The 22176-nt window shown below is 36.1% G+C and overlaps 2 protein-coding genes across 6 annotated transcripts in view; one reads left to right on the top strand and one right to left on the bottom strand.

Moving 5' to 3' along the window:
• Window positions 1–558, bottom strand: part of LOC139976458 (ubiquitin carboxyl-terminal hydrolase 5-like) — a 25492-nt gene extending 24934 nt beyond the window's left edge. Inside the window, exon 1 of the mRNA XM_071985217.1 lies at window positions 424–558. Coding sequence (XP_071841318.1) covers window positions 424–555 — 132 coding nt within the window. The 5' untranslated portion in view covers window positions 556–558. The remainder of the gene's footprint in view (window positions 1–423) is intronic.
• On the top strand, window positions 542–22176 carry LOC139976460 (uncharacterized). Of its 5 annotated transcripts, none has more exons than XM_071985220.1 (5): window positions 542–654; window positions 861–1003; window positions 2083–2454; window positions 7356–7679; window positions 16264–22176. In XM_071985220.1, the coding sequence occupies exons 3-5, from the start codon at window positions 2121–2123 to the stop codon at window positions 16491–16493; spliced, it is 888 nt and encodes a 295-aa protein (XP_071841321.1). In that variant the 5' UTR covers window positions 542–654; window positions 861–1003; window positions 2083–2120; the 3' UTR covers window positions 16494–22176. The 5 variants fall into 5 exon arrangements, 4 of the variants coding, with proteins under 4 accessions (XP_071841321.1, XP_071841322.1, XP_071841320.1 ...); XR_011796144.1 differs by lacking the exons at window positions 542–654; window positions 861–1003 and adding an exon at window positions 1276–1434 and having other exon boundaries at window positions 16264–18921; window positions 19185–22176; XM_071985221.1 differs by lacking the exons at window positions 542–654; window positions 861–1003 and adding an exon at window positions 1052–1199.

Here is a 22176-nt window from a genome sequence, read left to right as displayed (position 1 = left end):
GAAGTTAAGAAAAAACATTGGCCTAACTTTAGAATCCGTACCATATGGGAAAGCTTACTAGGGGCTAGGAATAAGGGTTAGGAAGTAGGGATAGGAAGTAGGGTTAGGAAGTAGGGGATAGGGTTAGGGGTTAGGAATTAGGGTTAGGAAGTAGGGAATAGGGTTAGGGGTTAGGAATGGTACGGATTATAAATTAGTACCAAAACATCCTTAACCATTCTTTACTAACTTGTAAAGTTGTAAGCTAACGTAACTTGCTGTAGAAGTTGGACTGAAGCTAGCCTAACCTAACTTAGCGCAATGTTACTGTTCACTAACGAGTAACGTTAGGACAATGACAATGCTTATTAAAAATCCGGGGTTCGATTTCATTCAAAAAGACAGAAATATAACACTACTGACGTTAAACAATATTAATCATACCAGATTCTCGAAGCAGAACACACACTCATCTTTGTACACTTTCTCACCACCATGTGGAACACGCGGAGACGGGAGATTCTTCAAAAGCTCCAGTGACATGGGCGCCGCCATTTTGATATTTAAACTACACATAGCAGACGGTCGATTTGCCTTCAGATATCAGTACGCACTGCTCATATCGTACAGCACAAAACTGTTCAGTCAATGGGGGCTGTCTGACTTTAGCTCTAGGTAAACACCAACTAGTCCTTTGTGAAGATACGTAAAATAACCTAGATTGTAGTGGTCTTGTGTTTTTTGATATATGGTTATAATTTAGAATGAAAATTGCAATTTATGCCCTTTGCCAAGCTATATTCATGTGTTATACAGTATGTAGTTTGCTTTTAAACTTATTTTAACTTTTCATCCAATATTATCGTTTGTTATTACGACAGGTGTGTATCCTGTGATATAACGGATCATCTCATTGGTCTTCATCGATTTGTTTTCAAACGATTCAAGTTAGTTCAGGATCAGCTGAAGACAACGACAAGCGTAGTCAAGTTATTACGTTTTCTTAGGATATAAAGGGTGAATGGTGAGTTGTTCTTCATTGTTTTCATATACTGTTTGTAGTGCAAAAATTCAAATCACCCGTCAGGCTGGCAAATGTTGCATATAATGGTGGTTAAATGAGTGATTAGTCTGTGGACGATTTGACCGTTTGTGACTCATTGCAACCCTTTACCGCACACATCGTTTCTACATTACACGAAGTATTAGTGGTGACTGAGGTATGCATTGTGTTAGCATTAACCGATTGTGTGGGTACTGTTGTATTACGCATCTAGGTTAGGATATTCGGTGGTAAATTCGTAATGTCCGTGACTCAGGATATATTACTAATACTTTTGTGTGTAAGGTGGCTTTCTAAGAACATTATTATTTTGGCCTCATTCAGTTCTAAGACACTGCCAGAGCAACACATGGAGTCAACACATTCAATTACAAATAGGAAAATGAGTTTAGGTAGGCTTAATACTAATAGAATTTGCAATCTTTAGGCTAGTGAATATTACTAGTGATAATTTATTTTTTTATTTTTTTTCTTCAAATATGACAATTTTTGGTCGGTATCAGTTGGTTTTTGTGTGTTTGCTATAATTTCACCTAAGTATAGACAAGTTTGCTTGAAAAATTAACTTGTTGGTTATCTGTATGAAGGTTTTTGTTTCTTTTTCTTAAATTTTTCTGTCTGTACTATTTATTTATTCTTATTGTTTTAATTTTCTTATTGGCTTTGTATATATAGGCCTTAGAATAGAAGTAGGCCTTAGACTTAGAGAATATGTAATCTCCAAGAATACCCTTTAATTTTTAGAGTAGTTGATCAATTTTAATCACCTTCTTAACTAACTATTTTAGTCTGAATGTTATATATGTTATATATTCTACATTATCAATTATCATGCAGTAAGTACTAATCTTGCATTCTTGCTACCTACAGTTTACAAACACTTTCAATGACTGTTAGTACTTGGCCTGTTGCTTTAATGTTTCCCAATTTAAATTTTTGATTCAGACTAAACACACAGATACATTTGTGGTTGATATTTTCCTTAACATGCCCTTTGCATAGTACTCCAAGTAACTTGATTTTTTGTATCTATACAACAGTTTTGCGAAGAGTTAAACACAACCTAAAGATTACCATCATGGGTGCATCAGAAAGTAGAGAAGACTCCCATAACAAATTAGTTGAAGAAAAGAACGCTACACCTATTCAGAACAGAAGGATCTTAACGTTACAAGATCCAAGATCTCCATCAGAGTCAATTCACAGAACACCGATCATAACCGATACCACAGACTTTCAAGACCCACGTTCCCCTACAGCAGAGATATGTAGGACACCGGTCGAGGAGACAGGCGATCCGAGATCGCCCACAGAGGGCATCCCAAGAACACCAGCCAACCCTTTCGTTTTTCCCGATCCACGATCTCCATCAATTGGAATTACAAGGACGCCCATGATAAAAACTATTGAGGGTGAGTTGAAGAAAAAAATATATTTTCAGATTAATGTTTTAAATTTTTTATTATTTCTTGTTGTTGAAAACTTTTATAAATATGAGCCATGGAAAAAGTGGTTTTTTATTCCTTCATAGAGGTCTCTTGGGTTTGGTACAGACTAGGCATTATCCCCTGTCCCATGAATTATATTAAGAGTAGCTTGACTTAGATGTTCTTATTTCAAGCAGACAATATTTGCTTTCTAATAAGTGTTACTACTTTAATGTGACCTGTGACTTTTTAGCTTTGTTTGTCACTTGAATATTGGTCACTTGAATTTTGATTCACTGGTAATTAGTTTGCTTTAAAACTATGAAGCAAAACTATGACCAGCAGAAGTTGTATGACTATTAAATTTGCAAAGTTTCAATTATAGTTTCAATATACGTGAACGATCTTTGTGTAACTTTAATTTCACTGTTAGTGTTGGTGGTGAACTCATGCGACTTCTCGTCAACAAATGACTACACAGCATGACATCAAATCAATACTGGTTTTGCCAGATTAAGTGACCCGCTCTGTGCAGTTTGTTTATCTTCTTCCTTCCTTACTCCATCCAAAAACCATTTCAGGAAGAGGAGACTTTCCATTACGTAGACAAAATTCACAGTGCTTCTTCAAAACTGCGGGACTTCTGGTTCTTCATACATATACTGTACAGTACTGTGTAAAATATATATGCCACAGGCTGTTACTTTTAACCCATACAGATACAGATTTACTGTACCTGAAGAGGTTAAATCTGCTAAAATGTTGCCACGATGATGTCATTCCTTGCTGGAATTAACTAGAACACAAAAGTGTTGAGATTGACTCAAATCTTGATAAAAATGTCATTGTGGTCGAATCATGAAACATAATTTTTTGCATTAATATACAGTATATAAAATAACTTGCAAACTTGGCATAAATTTATAAATGTAAGAAGTGTAGCATGCTCATTTGATTTGTCATAGCTACGGTTTCCATGAATTTGCGACAGATGCGCACATGTATTTCAAGCACATCCTTTCCCTAGTTTCCCTTTTTCCAGCATTGAAGCAATTGGAAGGACAGTCGGTCACAGGATGGTTGGTTAGTGTGTGGTCAAATTGCACTGTACACTGGAAAACCACTGGGGTGTTAAAAAGGGAATAAAACTAGTTACTGTAGTGGGTTTCCTGCTAAGCATACATGTATGCCACTTACAGTACAGTACTGACCTGTTCAGTGTAATGTGTGATGTAATATTCTTGTAGCTATTGGGCAATATGATGAAGGCAGCTTGTCTGACACGATGTTCTAGATACAGTAAGTGCTGTCTAAACTGTGGTCAAAGTAGTGGTTAATGTACAGGAAGCTGGGCTGGCCTTGGCAGATTGGTAGATTGACATACATGTACAATACAGATACCATGTAGGTAAATGCATTGCTAGTACTGTATTATGGTACTTCAACTATGTACACAGAGTAGCCTACAGTGAAAGGGGATTTAAAGTAACTGTGCACAGCAAAAACTGTGGAGGCAGTTCATTGTGACTCAAAATACATATGTATGTGTCATGTACTGTAAACTGTTACGATACATTACAGTACCATTGTGCTACAGTACTAGTATGTACATAGTAGCCCACAGTGAACGGTACTACAGTAACTGTATATATGCATGTGCTAAAGCTGTGGAGACAGTTCATTGTGAATCAAAACATGACATGTACTGTAAACCTTTTACAATGCATTACATATTAGTTTAGTTAAATTGTTATGTAGTAGCTACTGTACCTTAAATAGTAATTAATTACAGTATACATGCAAACTGTAACAAGTTGGAGTATTAAAAATGAAAGCTCTCCTTCTCAGCCTCAAATGAAAGTTAGATCAACATGCTATATTGTAAAATTACTGTATATTAGCTTCATTACTGTACATTCTGCATGGTTTCTGACAGTACTTTACTGTTCATTAATACAGCACTTACTGTATTGAACAGTAACATTGATATTGTACAGTTAAATGATTAATGCATAGAACTGCTTTACAGTCTTCATACTGTACATGGATCTGTTCGCGAAAGTCTAATCTACAGTTGATCCATTCATTGTACAGTAACTTACAGTCTGTGCGGTTTGCTTAAACTGAAAAAATCCAGACACAATCAATTTGCTGAATTATGGAAGTTGTTGACTTAAAATATTTAGCCCAAAGCTATACAGTCTGCATATAGTATTGAGTTATGTCAACAGTGCCATGACTTACCAAAATCAACATTATGTACTGTACTCCTGTACAAGTATTGTAAGAGAAAGTACTAAGATAAACTTTTGCATATTGCTCTGAGTCAGAGGTCAATTGCAAAATCCAGCTACAGTACTGTAAGCCTTGTATTATGAGGCTTGTAAGGTACAGTATTCATCCCAAAGTAACTTGCACCTATTATACTGTTACTGTATAACCTGAGGTTATCATTACTGTTTAAATTGCAGAAATTTCAGATTGAAAGTAAAGTACTCTAGGCCCAAGTTATGTTGTTCTTATTCCAATGTAACTGTTTTGTTCCAATTTCTTCAGATATATTCTACATACAGTATGTACACTACAGTATATGACAAAATACAGAAACTGGTTTCTTGCATAATTTTACTGTTCAGTAACAGTAACGTCTGCATCTTATTCTAAGTTTCTTCTTGATTTTCTGTCTTTTTTTCTGTCTTTTTTTTCTCCTTTTTTTGAAGTGGGTGAAAAGAAACAGAAAATGAAAATATCACACACATCCTGTTTACTTTCTTTTTCGGTATAAATTGTAACAAAACGAACTTAGCATTTTCATACCACAGTAGTACGCAAGTAAGGAGATTGTGGTTCAATAATCATCAAAGTGCATCCAATCACTTACAAAAAATGTCACGCACTTTGTTTGTTTGTTCGGAATCGGGCAAGTTCCTCAAATTTTCCAAGTAAATTGTAAAATTTGAAGCAACTTTGGACAAACCAAGACATGCACAAATATATGATGAAGACTGACAGTAATATGCAGCAGGTTACTGAGGACAGGCTTCAAAATTTGTGCTGTTTATTGGCTACATTAAATGCCATTGGATTCTGCCAATTTGCCAACTGGTAGAATAAAATGAAGGCACTAGCAATTTTCTGCCAGTAGAAGCACATAATTATGGTCTCTTCAAAGAATTGGCATGATTCCCATACTGTACTTGGGCAAGTCCAAGCTTATTGTGCCCCAGCTGTGAACATATGATTGTAAAGCTAAAGGTCTGAAGTTTCTATTTTCCCAAAGAGATTAATGTAATTTGTGTAGTTAATGAATGACTTGTGAAAGTGCATAATTTGTGAAACTGCAATTTTAATTTGTGAAAGTGCATAATGAAAGTGCATATTGCGTAAACATCAAAGGAGTGTGACGTATCCATGGGACCTTTAAATCTTGATGAGTAGTAGCTAAACTAGTGCATTATTGAAATAATTTAGATTTTTCTCACAATGGAATTTATTGACCCATCCTTTGCAAACTTTTGACAATTACTTCAAGTTTTTAATTTAGTTAATTAATTAATTATGCTAATATGATCATCTCCAATACTTAATGTCCCATATATATCAGTTTACAATGTTCAGTATGTCTGAACAGGGCTTATTTTCCAAATTTTTGTTAACTGGAAACACAAAAAGTCTGTATTGATAAGTTGGCTAAACTGTTATCCCATCATGTGACCTTGTTCCTATTTAACATAATTGTAAGGCCATTTTAAAATGAATCACCCAGGTTTGATAAATTGTGGTTTCTGGTTAAACTTTAAAAGGTGAAAACCACCAAACAATTCATCCTGTATTATTAAGATCTGAGCAATTCATTTCTTAGAGAGTTTCATTATTAAAGCCCTTTGACAGTAAAAAAAACAGACTCTTTCTCAATACTGAAGTACCAAGTTTGTAGTTTCTCTATGTACAAAGCTGAAGCCAAGGTCCATGTATTGCCCTACATTGTGGTTAAAATTAATCCCTCAGGGCTTTGTTTGTGTGGCCCTGCATAATTGACTGTATTAAGTGTATTTGTCATGTGAAGTCTACCATAAGAATATGGCTGAAATTTGTGTCACTGCCGATTGAAAGTTCAGTTGATTTTGTGAAATCGAGTGGACGAAATAAGAGAAAAGTGAATAATTATCAACAGGCCTAGAAATTTCGGGATATTTTTCGCAGGGATCATAAATTCATTCCAGTGGATCAATTTACACTGTATATGCACTAACACATAAACATTTTCGGCCTACTTGTGGAAGGTTTCCACAGTTACATGGTACAAATTACAATCTGATGACTTTTAATAATTTGATAATGAATTTAATAATTTTAAATGATTTAGAGGAAGGTCATTAGAGAGTGATAGATATGAAACATTGAGATTGTTTCCAAAACAAAATAGGTTTGTGAATTGTCATATTTTTTTACCTTCATCTTAACAACAGTGCAAGAATAAACTGTCCCAGTGTATAGCAACAATATGTGCCCACAATATAAATGTATGTATAGATGCAATGATCAGAGAATATTGACTGTACAGTACAGTTGATGAACTTGTGTCATTTTGCTTCCAACAAATGTTTTGTTTGTAAGGTACTGTACAAGTACTGTAATTATCAAAGATAATGAAGGAGTGATGTCCTGTGTCTAATTACTGTGCAGGTACAGTAACACTCTTTGTCTTTTTTTTTCTCCCTGCCATTTCCTTCGTTCAGATGACAATATAGAGCAAACCTTAGAGCCCCCAATTATTCCATCTAGTGCTTAGAAATCCTATAGTCGTAATGATACTGTACAAGCAGATTAAGCTTATTTGTTTATTTATTTATTTATTTTTTTTATTATTTTTTTTTTGAAAACAGAAAGGGAAATTGCTCAAGAATCAGAAGACCAATTGGCAGAATTGAGGAGAAGAAAAGTTGAGCACAGCGGGGACTCGACTAACGAAACAATGAACAATAACTCAAACAATGCTGAAGACAATAGACTGAGAGATAATGAAGACGAGAAAGAAAAGTCCAACACCGATGATGAAAAAGACGTGGACACGAAAGCGGAACCTCTCGAGGCGATTGACACCCCCCAATACGAAGCGGAACTTGCCAAGTTGCGCCTGGTGGATGAGAACACTTCTAAAGAGGTACAGGAAGTTTCTCACTGTGCTACTTTGGTACTTACTAATTCAGGTAGGGTTTTAAAAAAAAAAAAAAACATGGCCGTCTGGGAACCCAGAGTGACAGGCAGAATCTTGTCTCTTTTCTGTGCACAAAGCTCTCCACTCCATTAATCGCTCTCAGCTCAACTCTCTCAAATCACTACTGTCTTGTTCGAGTCTTTGCCCGTTTTTTTAATTGCTGTGCTTCCACCCGTCTTCAAGTGCTTAAACTGTTCATCCAGTGCTTGGATAGATGCAGAAACTTGGGTGTCTCTTCTGTGTAAGTAGGGATCAAATATCACCATCCCACTGCCCCTATCTCTTCCCAGCCATACTTACTTCACGCCTCACTTACCTGTCTCCTTAACCTATGCACACCTATCTACCCCAGCCTAACCACTTGTGACAGTCTTGCACTGTGTATACGGTCTTGGAGAACTATTTTGTAGTCAGATAGAAATCTCTTACATCTAGTTCACTGTATGATCTGATGGAATTATTAACTTCTTCCTAGCCTCCTCCCCCCCCCCTCCCACACACAGGGGTAAGTTTCTATCTGACCCAGCATACACCAAATTGAGAACCAAGCACTGCATCCCAATATATACCTCCTCTGTTTTGTAACTTCCCACTGATTCAGACCACGATGTAAGCAGGGAGCTGCTACGTTAGAGTAGCAGCTCCCTGATGAGTGTATCAGGAACCAAACCTACACATCTCTCCTGTAGACAGCATGCATATTGTTCATTCTGTGTTATTTTAAAATACTATATTTTTCCGACAACCAATTTTTCTGCTATGACAACCAAAAATTAAGACCTTGCTGTCTGAGAGAAAATGGGGGGAATCATTGAAATGAAAATTGACCCTGTAGTGTACAAATATAATACATACATAGAACATTCATGTTACAATACTTAGGTTACACTTGCACACATGTTGTGCAGTGTAATGTCATCCAATTCACTATTTCCATCTATGTATCATATATTCAGTGTGACCTCTTGACATTTCATATTTTCAGCTCAAATATTTTGAATATTGATTTATAACCCTGACAGTATTTTCTCATCAACCAATAAAATTAACTCAATTATATCATTTGATAATTTGTTGGGATTTCTCCCAGGGTAGTAGTCTTCCTATGGTGTCCATGCTTATGGACAGTATATCACAAGTGCTGCATCTAGGCCTATACTGTTTGACATACAGTACAGTACAGTAACTGGCATCACCGGGGAATTGTGGCATAAATAGGTGTACTGTAGACTACTGTACAGTATTACTCCTGTCAGTAGGAGCAGATAATTACTTCAGATCATCACTGACTTTAGTAGATGACTCATTGATTCCTGATTTGAAACTCTGCATCAGAGGCTACAGTATACAGTATGTACAACAAATTTGTGTTTGTTTAATACTGTACTGGATATGGCTGCCCCTTGTAGATACATAGGACCTATCTAGATAAGGCAGCACCCATTGTTTTTTTTATTTTTTTTATTTTTTATTGCATGGCTGGAGAGCCCCCCTCCCCCTCCCATTGGTTTAAACCCAGAATGTCTTCTCATTTTGAGGAGCATCAAATTATCACCTGAAATTTCTAGAATGATATGTCATTAATACATGTACAGTATATATATCTTCAAAGTTACAACCTAAACACATAGCGCCTCTGTTTTAGTTCAAAGTAATACAGCATAAAAACCATATATGATAAACAGGACCTACTACAAGGCTGCAATTTCATGGAAATAATGAGTTATTAGCATTATTTGCATAGATACCAACATAGCTACATAGCATGTGAGAAGTAAAACTAATATTTAATCCCTTCCTGTCCCTGAAACTTTTGAATGGAAGTTTTCCCATCCCTGAATGTTGGACTAATGCCCACATGTGGTGTTTCCTTTAACATGTCTAGCTGGAATACCAAATTACTTGCTGGTAGACATACAGTAATTTATATCCGTTGTTGATTGCTTTGGAAAGTTTTCTGGGAAATTGTGAATGGTGAACCCTGAGTACATACATATATCCATAACAGTGGTGCAGTGTACCATGTAGTGTTAGACTATGTACAGTCATGACAGTGTCAAATTTATCAGGTGCACTCCTTTGCATTTCCTTTACATGGTATTAAGTAGAATGAGTGCAAAAGAGAAGCATTCACTTCCTGTTTCTGGCATTTTTCCATGTAAACATTTTCTGAATTTTCAGTACTTGAATGACTATGAAGTCAGAAATCATTCATTATAAACAGATATGATATTATGTTTCCTGTTTACTGGGAAATTGAAATCAAATCAGAGAGTTGTGTCATAATTTGAGGTGATTTACTGCTTTGTAATTATTTTGCAAATTCTGTGTTTTGCTCCATTTTGGTTTGTAAGATGCGTACAGTACATGTATCAAAGGCTACGTTCATTACAAATTCTTCTGTGACATTTCAAGGTACCTTCAAGTCTGTTAATACTGTCTGAAAAAGGTTAATGTTAATGTTAAAGTCTGTTATGCATGAATGATGTACAGTAGTACCGTTGTTAGTAGTCCTCTTGAGCATCCAGCATTGAGATGACAATGAATGTTGATTGTCTTTCCTCTTTCTTGATCAGAGAGACCTTTTTCCTTTTTGTTCCATGACCCCTTTTTGTAAGTTGTATACATCATAACTTATTAGTTTCATGTACATGTACAGTACAAGTTTACACAGCACAGTCCAGTCAGCAGTACAGTACATTATAGGCCTATTGAAGCTTTTACAAGACAGTACAGTACGTTCAATATATCTAGATAGAAAAGACTGATGTTCTGTCTCTCTCTCTGATAGGTTCCACGGAACATTTAAATTAAAACGCAATTTACGGTTTTATTAGCTAATTAATCATATTCTGTTCCGTTGAACAATGAGCTATTAAGTTGATGTGTGCCCTCCGCGAAATTGAACGTGGTTATTGCAATTGTAAACAAGCCATTTCCCAGAATTTATTTTCAGATGAGCAAAGTGCGTTAGATCAGTATTTTGATCCTATTTTCAGAAGAAAATTTGTAAACACTTGTTGTTGAGAGTTGCTCAAATTAAAATTCATATGTACTGTAGAGGACAGTTTTACAACTTTTCCATTTCCCAGAAGGACTTGTAAGCTGTGTGTTTGGTTTAATGATGCAGATCTGAAGAAATTTCATAGAAAATGATGAGGAGTGGAGTAACCATAAATTAAATATTTCCTGCTCCCAGAGAGAGTAGCTTGTACTTGGATATCTGGATATTACCTGTACTTTATTGAAGTGGTAATATCGTCATTAAGTTTCTCTTGCTTCGTTGCTCGACAGTAACTCTTTCTCTGATTTCACAGAGAATAATAATTGGTATAATTGTTTGTTGAAAAAAATAAAATATTGCAACAAGGTTGAATGAAAATTATTGGAATATGGAAAATATGGTGAAATGTAAAGACAGCCATATAATGTCATAATGAACCAAGCTGGTATCCCTTTGGATTTTAAAGGTCAGTCATGAAGTTATTATAGTAGACTAATCCTTTTGTTTGTCCAACTGCCCCTTACCCTTCCCCAATTCCCACCACATCCCTTCCATTTTCAGCTTAGTTTCTTCCTTCATTCCTTTGTGCATCATTTGTAATTTTTAAATGCCATTCAGCCTTCTTTCCACCCACTGCTTCCCCCCTCCTCCCCCTTCCATCTCAGCTTAAGTAGTTCCTCCATTCTTTGTGAATCATTTGCACCTAATTCAGACAACCTCACCCCATCCCCTCCCCCCCCATCCCTTCCATCTCATACTCTCCTCAGACTACAAACCTTTTGAACCATTTGTAATTAATTCAGATGCGCTTCACCCCTTCCATGCTTACTGTAGCTTGTCTTCCTACATTTTCCTTGATACAACTTAGTCATTTGTAATTAAGTCGGAATTATAAATTCCTAGAAGCCCTTCACAATCATGGTTGCCTACTGTATGTCCTAGCTGCACACAGTACACAATGAATGCACCCCCCATCCCCCCAGTGATGTTTGAGATATTTACTGTACTTCTCTGCCGAGTTTGGACTTGCAATGAAGAATAACCTTTATAAAGCTCGACAAGAAATTCTGAGTGTCAGTTTGAGTTTTCAGTTACCTTATCTAATCAGCGACCAAATTATTTGTAATTAGACCTGATTTGTTATGGAACCGTGACCGTCGGATCAGACCTGTCCGGTTTTACTTAAGTTGAAGTGCCTCTTAACCGTAGCACCTGCCATGTATTTGAATAATGCCACACGGAATGCGGTCGGTCACGTGTGGTAGATTGCGTTTCCTCCAAGTTGCAAAGGAAAATGCAAGAACTGAACCAGAAAATCGACTCGATCAATCTCCTTGCAAATGTTTGTCTTCAAATTTCAAACTAGCTTGGAGTAGTTCCTCTGTCTTAAACTATCATAGTGGAGGCATGTGGTATAAGTGCACATCCATGGTTTTATTGTTGCATATATAGTACTATACATACAGACTTGTTTACAGTGTTAAGTATTGTATATATATATATGTTCAGCTCATGTACAGTTCCTTCCATATTTTTGCTACAGTCCTCTCTTACTGTACTGTACCTGCCTCATCACTACTTGTATTGCACCTGTAGGTCTTCCCCCATTAAAGTAATATTTTAGCATTTTTGTAATACCTAAGTCACAGATTGTTTAGCTAAAGATGTATTAACTTGTACTTATTATTTGAGAGATTTCACATACTGTGCTGTGATAATCATCAAATTTCTAATCAAAAAGTAATTACCAAAACAACATTAAAACACACTCAAGTCAACATATTTCTGTGTTAGGTTTGAAATATATTTGGGTATTTAATTTAATGCAGACTGCATGTGGTTTTGCATTAACATAGTCCCTGATTTACTCGCAGTGGCATTATGTACTGTAATTGCTGTACTTAATTATAGTGGTGAATCTATGCAACAGCTACAATCTATGAAATGCCAATATGGTGTGGATTTCAAGACACTGTACTTGAAAAGTTTTTACATATTCATAGTACAGTATGATAAGTACAGCTTGTCAAACTGTAAGGTTGGTGGTCTTTACTCAACTTGGGCCAAGATGGAAAAAAAATCCCAAATTCTTTGGAGAATAAATGAAAGTGACAGATTCTTCTTTGTCACATTTCTAAAATGAATATTATTTAGAGGAAAACCACAGGTTGCAGTCTGGTTTAAGGGACATGAAGGGAAAAACCAAACCACAAACACTCATGAATTTGTCCTTGACAGAGACAAAGCTGCCCTAACTATTGTATGTTACATTATTAAAGAATCTGGTTTTTGTCAAATCTGTCAAGTTTTTACTGCCAAAAATTCATCATTTGTTCATGTCAGGGCCACCGTAGGTAGTAAAGTCTCTTCTGCAAGTTTGAGTTTTAGCTTCTAGGATAATGAAATCTTTGTGTTGATAATCTGCCCCCAATTATCTGAAGAAATATCTTGCTCATTTCGGGAGGGGTGGGGGGGGGGGTAACAGGATTTCAGGGTCATGTCAGAGGTTGCCATTTTACCTGTGTGTGGTGTCATAGTGCCACTATGGATATGAAATATTTTACTTTCCTTTTATTAATATTTTCGAAGGGAATTTTGTAACATTTTTGACATTGAAAGCAATGACAGTTGAGTACAGTAAGATAAAGATCTTTGCATTGAAAATCTTCCCCAATTATCTGGGGAGAAATCTTGCTCCTTTCGGGGGAAATCACAGGGTTTCAGGCTTCTACAGAGGCTGTCAGTCTGTCTTGTTGTAACTGCAACTAATAAATGAAATGTACTGGGGTTTCTCTTGGGTGGGGGGAGGGGTTGATATTTTCAAAGTGAGTTATGTAAATCAGTGTTGACATTGAGATAACAATGAAAGACTTATTGTAGCTAAATTAGATAATAAAAGCTTTAAAAAAATTAGATTACGCCTGCAAATCTCAATTATAGTCTATAGAAAATATCCATCTTAATAAAGAAGGAATTAAACCAACCTTCTAAGAGCAATGTGGCTTGATAATGCCATATTTAGACGTCTTTGGTCTTAAATGTGTGAAGGAATATTAAAACTCAATAAATGAATATGTAGATTGCAAACATGTATTTTGCTTCTTTGAATGGTAGAGTTAGAATTGGGTGATGTATAAAGTGAGGGCGTAGTGCTAATAAAACATTCCATTCGTGTAGTTTCAAGGTAGATAGGAAATTGCATATATATTGACTGGGAGACAGGTCAGTATCGTCGGTCGTAAATCCACAAACCAGTAAGTTTTAAATGGAATATTTCTTTTTTTTTTTTTTCTTATTTCTCTTTCACATAGACCACTTACGCTGGTAAGGTTTTGCTGAAGGGTTTAAGTTAAGTATGTAAATCACAAGAATGACAGCTTTTGTAGAAATTTCTGCAAATTATCCAACATTATCATAAAAACATTGAGTTTACTGACGCTCTTCCTGGATACGAAAACCCGGAAAGAAGAAAAAAAAATTGCTTGAATTCAATCCGACATGAAAGGCTTAGTGTCATTGTTTCCATTCATTGTTTATATAAATTCATTATGCATAATATTGAACTTTGAAAACCAGCAGACAATAATAGGAACTTTCTCTTGTAAACGGGGTCATTTTACAGTACAACTAGCTTAGCTCAGTACCGTTCCATGATTGCATACAAGCATGCTATTAACTTTAACATTCGATGACGGTCAGATGTGTTGTAATATTATCTTATTGGGAGGGTTACTGCATCCGTCAGTTTAACCGGTAACCTAACGAAGGTTTTCGAAGAATACTGCGGGATTTCACAAACGGGGTCAGACAGTTTGGTTTCCTGTTTAAAGCTCTACGCTCTCTTCCTTTCTGCTAGATCCTTTCTGTTCAGGTAGCATACACTTTAGTATACAGTACTTAACAGTTGATTCGTTTGAACAGAACTTGTATTCTTATGGTCATACCACCAAACAATCATTTTTTGTTGGGGGTTGGTTCTGGCTTACTTTAAGTTCTCTCTAAGTAGCTTCCTGCCTGCCATATGAATTAAAAAAAAAAAAAATTTAATTTAAATTGCCAGTTTCAAGTCTTTTACCTTAACCAACAAACTTGATATTTTATAATGACAGGAAGCTGTTTAGTCTCCACCTCCTCCACGCAATGTACAACCAGAATAAGGAAAACACAAAGCAGTGACATATAACTGTGGTATTTACAGTATTAGTATATTATGTCTTAGTTGGCTACTTCCATATTTGGTGGTAACACACAGTAACTTCATTGTCAATCCAGGACAGAGGTTGTTCGGCTTAAAACCTATAATTGGCAAAGGATCTATATATTCTGTTGTTTATTTGGTACTTACTGCACATTGAAACACTGTTTACTTTTCAAATTATGTCTATTGTCGTTATGTACTCAGTGCTCAGTGAACCAATAATAAACCCACAGTTTTCTAGACAAGCGAGGTACAAGTACTGAACAGGAACTACTGTACAGTCAGTGAGTTTCAAAGGTCATTTAAGATTCCATTCCTGTAAATCATAAATTTATTCTGAGGGAGGGATACAGTGTATATGTTATGGATGGGTGGGTGTGGGTGAGGTGGTTATTTGTTAATCACGCCTGGAGTTATGATAGATCATACAGTGATAGTCATAGTAGAGGTATTCCTTTTTCTTTCTTTTTTGTACTTTGACAATATGTACTGTAACATTACCATCGTTAGCATTTATTGGGTGACTTTTGATACCATACTGTAGGAGTGTTGTCTGGTGAAACTGTATTTGCCCATACCCCTGCCTCCCCTACCTTTGGGAAGTGCATTAATTAGTCAACTAATAAATAGATAGAATTTATAAATAAAAAGTCAGATTTGTGAGTCATTTTCTCATTAGCTTAAAAAGTCTCAGTGGTGTTACAGTAGCACAGCTGTTGATTGTGTATGAGTAATTAGTAGGTGGGAGTGTTTGTTTAAAACTGTGATAAATGGACATGGTATGAAAGACAAATGTCACAGCTGGGGAGAGGTTCACATACCTGTAATCCTGCTGTAATTATATTTTCCATTGTTAACCCCCGCCCAAAGAACAATTAACAAATTGTTATATATAGGTCTATGATATCTGCTATTATTTGTAAAAAACATTACAAATCATTTCATCAGTGGCACTTAAGTAATGATTGGTACAAAGTGACACATCGTGAAAACGACTGCAAGTTTACTACATATGCTATCCAGTCAACCCCCTCCAGTCTACTTCCTACCCCCCCCCCACATCCCCCACCAATGGAAATGTTATTTTCTGAAATAATTGTACATGCACATACAGTATTGTGGAACTAATGTATCTTGTGGAGAAGTTATGTCCTGATTCTATATTATACACTTGTGCAAATCTGAATAAAATTGGCATGGGTACCTGTACATTGGTGTGTGTACAATTCTAACCAATGGCACCTCCACTAACATACCAAACACCCTCGAGTTGGTTGTATATCATCTTCTTATCTCCCCACCCCCCCCCTCCCTTCCAGTGCTCCATTAGCAGCATTAGTTACCTAGTATATCATTTTTTTCCTTTCCTAACAGAGTCAGGAGTGAAATACAGAGGTAATACCACTGCAAAGAGATCTCTGAAGGATAACTTTCAGGCATCGCTGACCCAAAGATCACGATCACCATTGTCTTCTCGGAACAACGTCGTCGCCAAGAACTCTCCGTCCGCCACGGCGACAAAGCATCAGCAAGTGGGGGCCACTCGCCCGACTCGATTAATCGCAAGATACGGGCCGGCTGGTCTCGACAAGGAAAATGTCTAAAAAGCCGCACATTACAACAAAATGTTCAAAACGTCAATATCTGCATAAACCAGGGATAAATTTGTTAATAATAAGAGAAAAACCTTGATTTTTGCATGAGATTTTTTACTGTACAGCATTTTGATTAAACAAACAAACAAAAAAGATGTCGGGAGGAAAAAAAGTTTATTTGGAAAAGTTTCAATAATCCTAGTGAAGTTTTTTTTTTTTTTGGATGTCAATTCCAGATTTGGGAAAAAGTTTAATATAATTTGTATATTATCAAGGTTATCATCATAATTTATGATTACAGCTTTTCTTTTGCTTTTTGTTGGAAACACTTTGTGCACCCCACCACTATAGAAAACCTTACAAGTAGAAATTAAGTGAAGAGTTAAGAAGGTGAGAAAAACCGACTGTCCGTTGAAAGATTTGTTGATTTTAATATCCAAAGCATACATACATTATATATCAACTGCCCTAGGTCATTCATTTATCCACTGTAGTGCCTGCTGTCTTATAAACCATGTATATATATATATATATATGTTAGGCTGTGTGTTGTGATCATTAAAACAATATATATTACTAATATGTGGACTGTATGACTTTTGGGTTTAAATATGTGCACATCAGTCTCCATAGAAACCAATATTTAATATTTGTACATTGCTATAAAGAAAACAACAATTCACATAATTTTAAGTGATTGCAGGAATGACCCGACAGTCATTTCTCAAGTTTCCATTACTGACAGGAACTGCATCCCGCAGAGCTATCTTTCGTTTCCGTAGCTTCCTACCTATGAAACATAGTGTTGACATACTGTAGTACAGACACGCGGACTGTATGGCTCGAAGATGAAGTTTCGATGTATGACAAAGTGCAAAAATGCTCTTGCTTGCATTTTGGGGCATTTATTTAAGATTTCTCATCACTGTTCTTTTTTTTTTTAAATGCTTTTCCTCAAGGGGTTGTAATATTTTTAGTTAGCTGGAGGCACTGCCAAAAAACCTGCTGGGGGAAAAGGAATAAATGAAAACAGAATGAGTAAGACTTAAACAAACTTGTTTGTGACTCATCAAGCATTAGTCATAAATACTGCCTTTGAAATCTGCAGACTGTTTTTCGTCTGGGTTGATTCTGCCTGATCTCAATGGCAAATTTTACGAGTACTTTTTTCGCATCGAGGAAGAGTATTTTTACATAAATCACTGTTAAATTTAAATGTGGGAATCCACTTGGTGGGTAAGATACCTTTCTGTATCTGGTTATGAATTAACGATTTTAGTGGTCTATCTTTCTTGTTTATGCGTCGTATAAACAGAATCAAGAATTTCTGACATTTGGATGAAATATTTTGAATTTACTCATTGAAAAATGTGTTCCTTGAACAAAACTAGCCTTTACAGGCAGAAGCTCTGCTTTGACAATGGAGCCATGTACATGGAATATAAAAATTGAATATGGTGTTTAGGTTTATTTGTGCAAAACTTCATACTATTATAAACTGTTTCTAGTTGTTATGCTATTATGCATGAAGAGAGAGCAAATAAAAACCGTTGATATCTCCACATGTTTGAAAGCATGTGATTTATGGTAACCGATGATATTAACTACCAATATATGAAACTACGGACCATCGCAAATCTCACATGGATTTGAAAAGAAGGTCTATTTTTGTCCCGTTGTCAATTCATTGAGTTCAGGAAAGCTTTTACAAAAGTTCTCTTCTACAATAGGTGTGAAAACCTTAATATGACAAGACCACAGAATGTCCACAGCTGCAACACTGTAATAGTGTCATTAAATTGTTTGAAGGTTACAAAGAGTTTTATTTTTAGTATTTCTCATAAATGAAATTTGAAGAATGGGCTGGTCACACCCAGGGAGTTGTTATATAGGATAGAGCAACACATCATCTAGGGAGATGCTTAGATCATCAATGTATTTTGTGTGATGAAATGCCCAAACAAAGTGTGTCAGGTATTAACATACTCAACAATGTGGTTTTTTTGCCCAGAGAAATGTGGGAGCTTTTAAAGAAGATTTATTTTTAGTTTGATAAGAATCTGTACACCTAACTGTTAATGATGTCCATACCTCAATGCCAGTTAGTGTAGGGTCTCGTTAATGTGACATTGGTGAGGTTCCTCTCAGTAACTAGTTATGAAGTACTACTGTACTATTCTGCATTTTCTGCAGGTTTAACTTAGAACTCCATTGTAACTTCTCATGGCATAGATACAATACTTAACTGTCACTCTGAATAGTGTACCAGGCTTTGATCAGGTACTCCATTGTTACTTAAAACTTTTGTTTATTTGAATGAGGAAATAATGTGTCATTGTACATAGGGCTACCCTACATGGTAAACCATGTCACTGAGACAATGGTGGTTTTGTCTTGGCAGGGTTCTTTCAGTGGGTAGTGTAAGAATGATCTGAAGGTATGACTCATCTCTAAGGCCCACAAATTATTCAGACTGTAATTGGGTACTCCATTGTTACTCAAAACTTTTGTTTTTATGAATGAGGTAATCTTGTTTCATTGTACATAGGCTACCACAGATGTTTAATACATGGTAAACCATGTCACTGAGACAATGTGTCATTGTACATAGGGCTACCATACATGGTAAACCATATCTCTTTAATAGACGTTTTGTCTTGGCAGGGTTCTTTCTGTGGGTAGTGTAAGAATGATCTGAAGTTATGACTCATCTCTAAGGGGGACAACTTATTCAGACTGTAAAGGACGAATATTAATTCCTTGTGTACCCGTGAAGAACAACGCAGTTTGTTCTCCATTTTTGGCATTGAATCATGTCATTAAGCCCTCCTTTGATAATGGCCATGAAGTAAGCTATTTGATTAGAAGTGGACAGTTTTGTCAACGAAATTGACAAAAACAAGCACAGCCAGGAGCTTCATTGAGTAGGATTATTTCAGTCAACAATATCTAGCATCTCTTTTGCACGAGTCACCACAAGGTAATTTTACCACCCAGGGGGGAAAACCTTAACCCACAAGTTCAAGGAAACCATGTATTGTGTATGAAAAGGTCAAAGAGTGAAAAGCTATCCATAAACAATGGCTTTGACAGATTCAAAACATTCAGTAAGTCAGAAAGTTGTATCTATTCTTATAACTTAATGACCAGGAGTTCCAACTAATGAAGATAAACAGAGCCATTGCAGTCTTCACATCTATAAACCTTGGCATGAAACAGAAAATAATTGGAAAAGTAAGTAGGTCAGGGAAAGTTTATACAAGGGAGGAGCACCCATTCCCCCCCCCTCCCTAGGGGTTCAGACTTTAGCAGTTAATCAAGATGGAATCTTTTTGAACATCAACATGTGACTATAAAACCATGAAAAGTTTTTTTTTTTCTAAACTGCTTTAAAGAAAAGTCAGAAACGGGTAGAGAAGTTGGATGTTAATTGATGGTGAGATTCAGAGATAGAGTAGAGAATGGTTTTGGACTGCCCCTTGGCAGAACCTCTAGCCCTCCCCCCACCCCCCCTCCATCATCAGTGTTTAACTGTTTATACATTCACCTAAGATGCAGACTGTCACTCTGACCTTTTGTCAATTCAGTTTTCCTCTTTGTATTTTTTGACATTTTCTATTCCTTCCCTTTCATTTCTCATTCATGGTCACTCCTCTCACAGTGGAGATGGAGATGTATATTGTCGTCCGATTATTACCTGGCCATCATGACGAGTTCTCCGTCCGTAGATCTCTCTTATAAATGCAGACAGACAGATAGCATCAAAAGAAAATTGCAGCTTTTGAGGAGTGCCTTTTTGAAAAGGTTAAGACAATTTCTCAGGCAAGTTGTAACAAAAGAGAATAGTGATGCTCGCCAAGTGTTTTCAAGCAAAATTGGCCTTGAGCAAAAAATTTTGAATTTCGTCAATTGAACCGTCTTTAAAATGTCAGATGAAATGATGACAGATATTTTGAATGTTTTGACAGTTTAGTCAGGTTGTGCGGCAGAATTCAGTGGAGTGTTTTGGGAGAGAAGAAATAGGATGTGCTGAGAAATAGGTCATTATCTAATATGGAGTGGTAACAGGTGAAGTTTCTTGGTACACAACAAGTATGGGAGTCTCATATTTGTATGATTTAATCAATTCAACAGAATTGCAAAGATTCAGCAGTTGATAAAGTGGAAGTGAGGACTGATAAACCAAAATATAATAATAATATAATATAAATAAAATATGAAAGAGTAATTTTGCACAGTTTGTGCCAGTTACTGTATGCGTAGAAGATATTTGTAGTGCCTAAAGGTACTAACCTCCCATGCTCTTCCCTTAGCCCCCCCCCACAAGGTACTAACCTCCCATGCTCATCCCTTAACCCCCCCAACACACACCTCCCCCCCCCCCTTCATTCTCCTTTCCATAGCCAAGAAGTAGTACTGTAAGCCTTCAGTTATTTATTGATACTTATGGCATGGAAGTACCAACAACACCCATTTTAAGACAATGAGTTGAACAAATATCCAATACATGGGGGTATCAGTAACTGCCTAACCCTCTGCTCCTTCCTGCCTCACAGTTTCCACACAGCTTGATATCCTTTGTTGTCAAAATTTCGCTGATAGAATTACCTATGTCGCCAAGCTATTTTCTGTACAACCACAAATTTAAATAACTAAAGAGAAAGGATTCAAATTGTTTCCTGTTGGGTTTTTTTTTCTGCCTAAGGTTTCTCTTCTGGTGAATAGATAACTTAAATGCTAGATTAATTACTATGCTGCCTGAAAACTAACTAGTGACTAAGTAATTAGTGATATTACAATATCTCTAGATCAATTATGCTGTAGTGATTTTACCCCTGCAGCGTATGTGGGTGGTATGGGATTATATTAGTATGGAAACATCACCTGTCAACGGTTGATTTACATATGAGATGTATCGTGCGATACATACTGTAGTCACATGCGTCTCCATGTGGATAAAAAAAAATCAGTGTTCTTTGCATAACTTGGTAGAATGTGTGTCATTAATGCTCCATCTTGGTATGTCCGTTACAAATAAACTTGGTATCTACATTTCCAAACACTTGCAATTAGCAATTTTTTTCCACTTGGATTGTTGCTGGGGTTTTTTTTGGGGGGGGGGTTTGACTTTGCATCATTTGTTTCAAAGAAAAGTACTCCCAATGTAGAAAATTGGTTAATATGACAGATATTTGAAATAATAAGAGACATGTTTCGATTGGTTAAGTCTCAAATGCCGGGTTTTGCCATTATCTTTAAAATGTAGCATGGTCATTCCATCCTTTCCTCTTTCTTCTGTTTTCAATAACTTTTGTAAGAATCATGTTCTTTTTTGAGTTTTTTTTCTTGATTGAAACTTACATGTTAATGTAAAGGGTTGCTGCATTTTGGCAAGAAAAACAAGCAATTAAGATTTCACTGATTAAGATGTATTGTTACTCTTTTCTTGATTTTATGGAACACGACGTGATGTAGATGCCACATGGAAAAGAGTTATGTTGTTGTCAGGGGGGAAAAAAAGGAAATTTTGGCTTATTTGTAAAACGTTTAGTTCGTTTGTAAGACTTAATTTGACCGTTGTAAATAAATCTGAACTTGAAGACCTTAAACTGACTGATATATTTGATAAAAGTTTTATAAATTTGTAAATGTGGGAAAAGTTGGTTAAATATATCATTATTACTAAACACAA

This window comes from Apostichopus japonicus, chromosome 11 (genome assembly GCF_037975245.1).
Source record: "Apostichopus japonicus isolate 1M-3 chromosome 11, ASM3797524v1, whole genome shotgun sequence".
In the NCBI taxonomy this organism is placed as follows: domain Eukaryota; kingdom Metazoa; phylum Echinodermata; class Holothuroidea; order Aspidochirotida; family Stichopodidae; genus Apostichopus; species Apostichopus japonicus.
The sequence above is the reverse complement of the archived record's forward strand: the minus strand, read 5'-3'. Positions and strand labels throughout refer to the sequence as shown.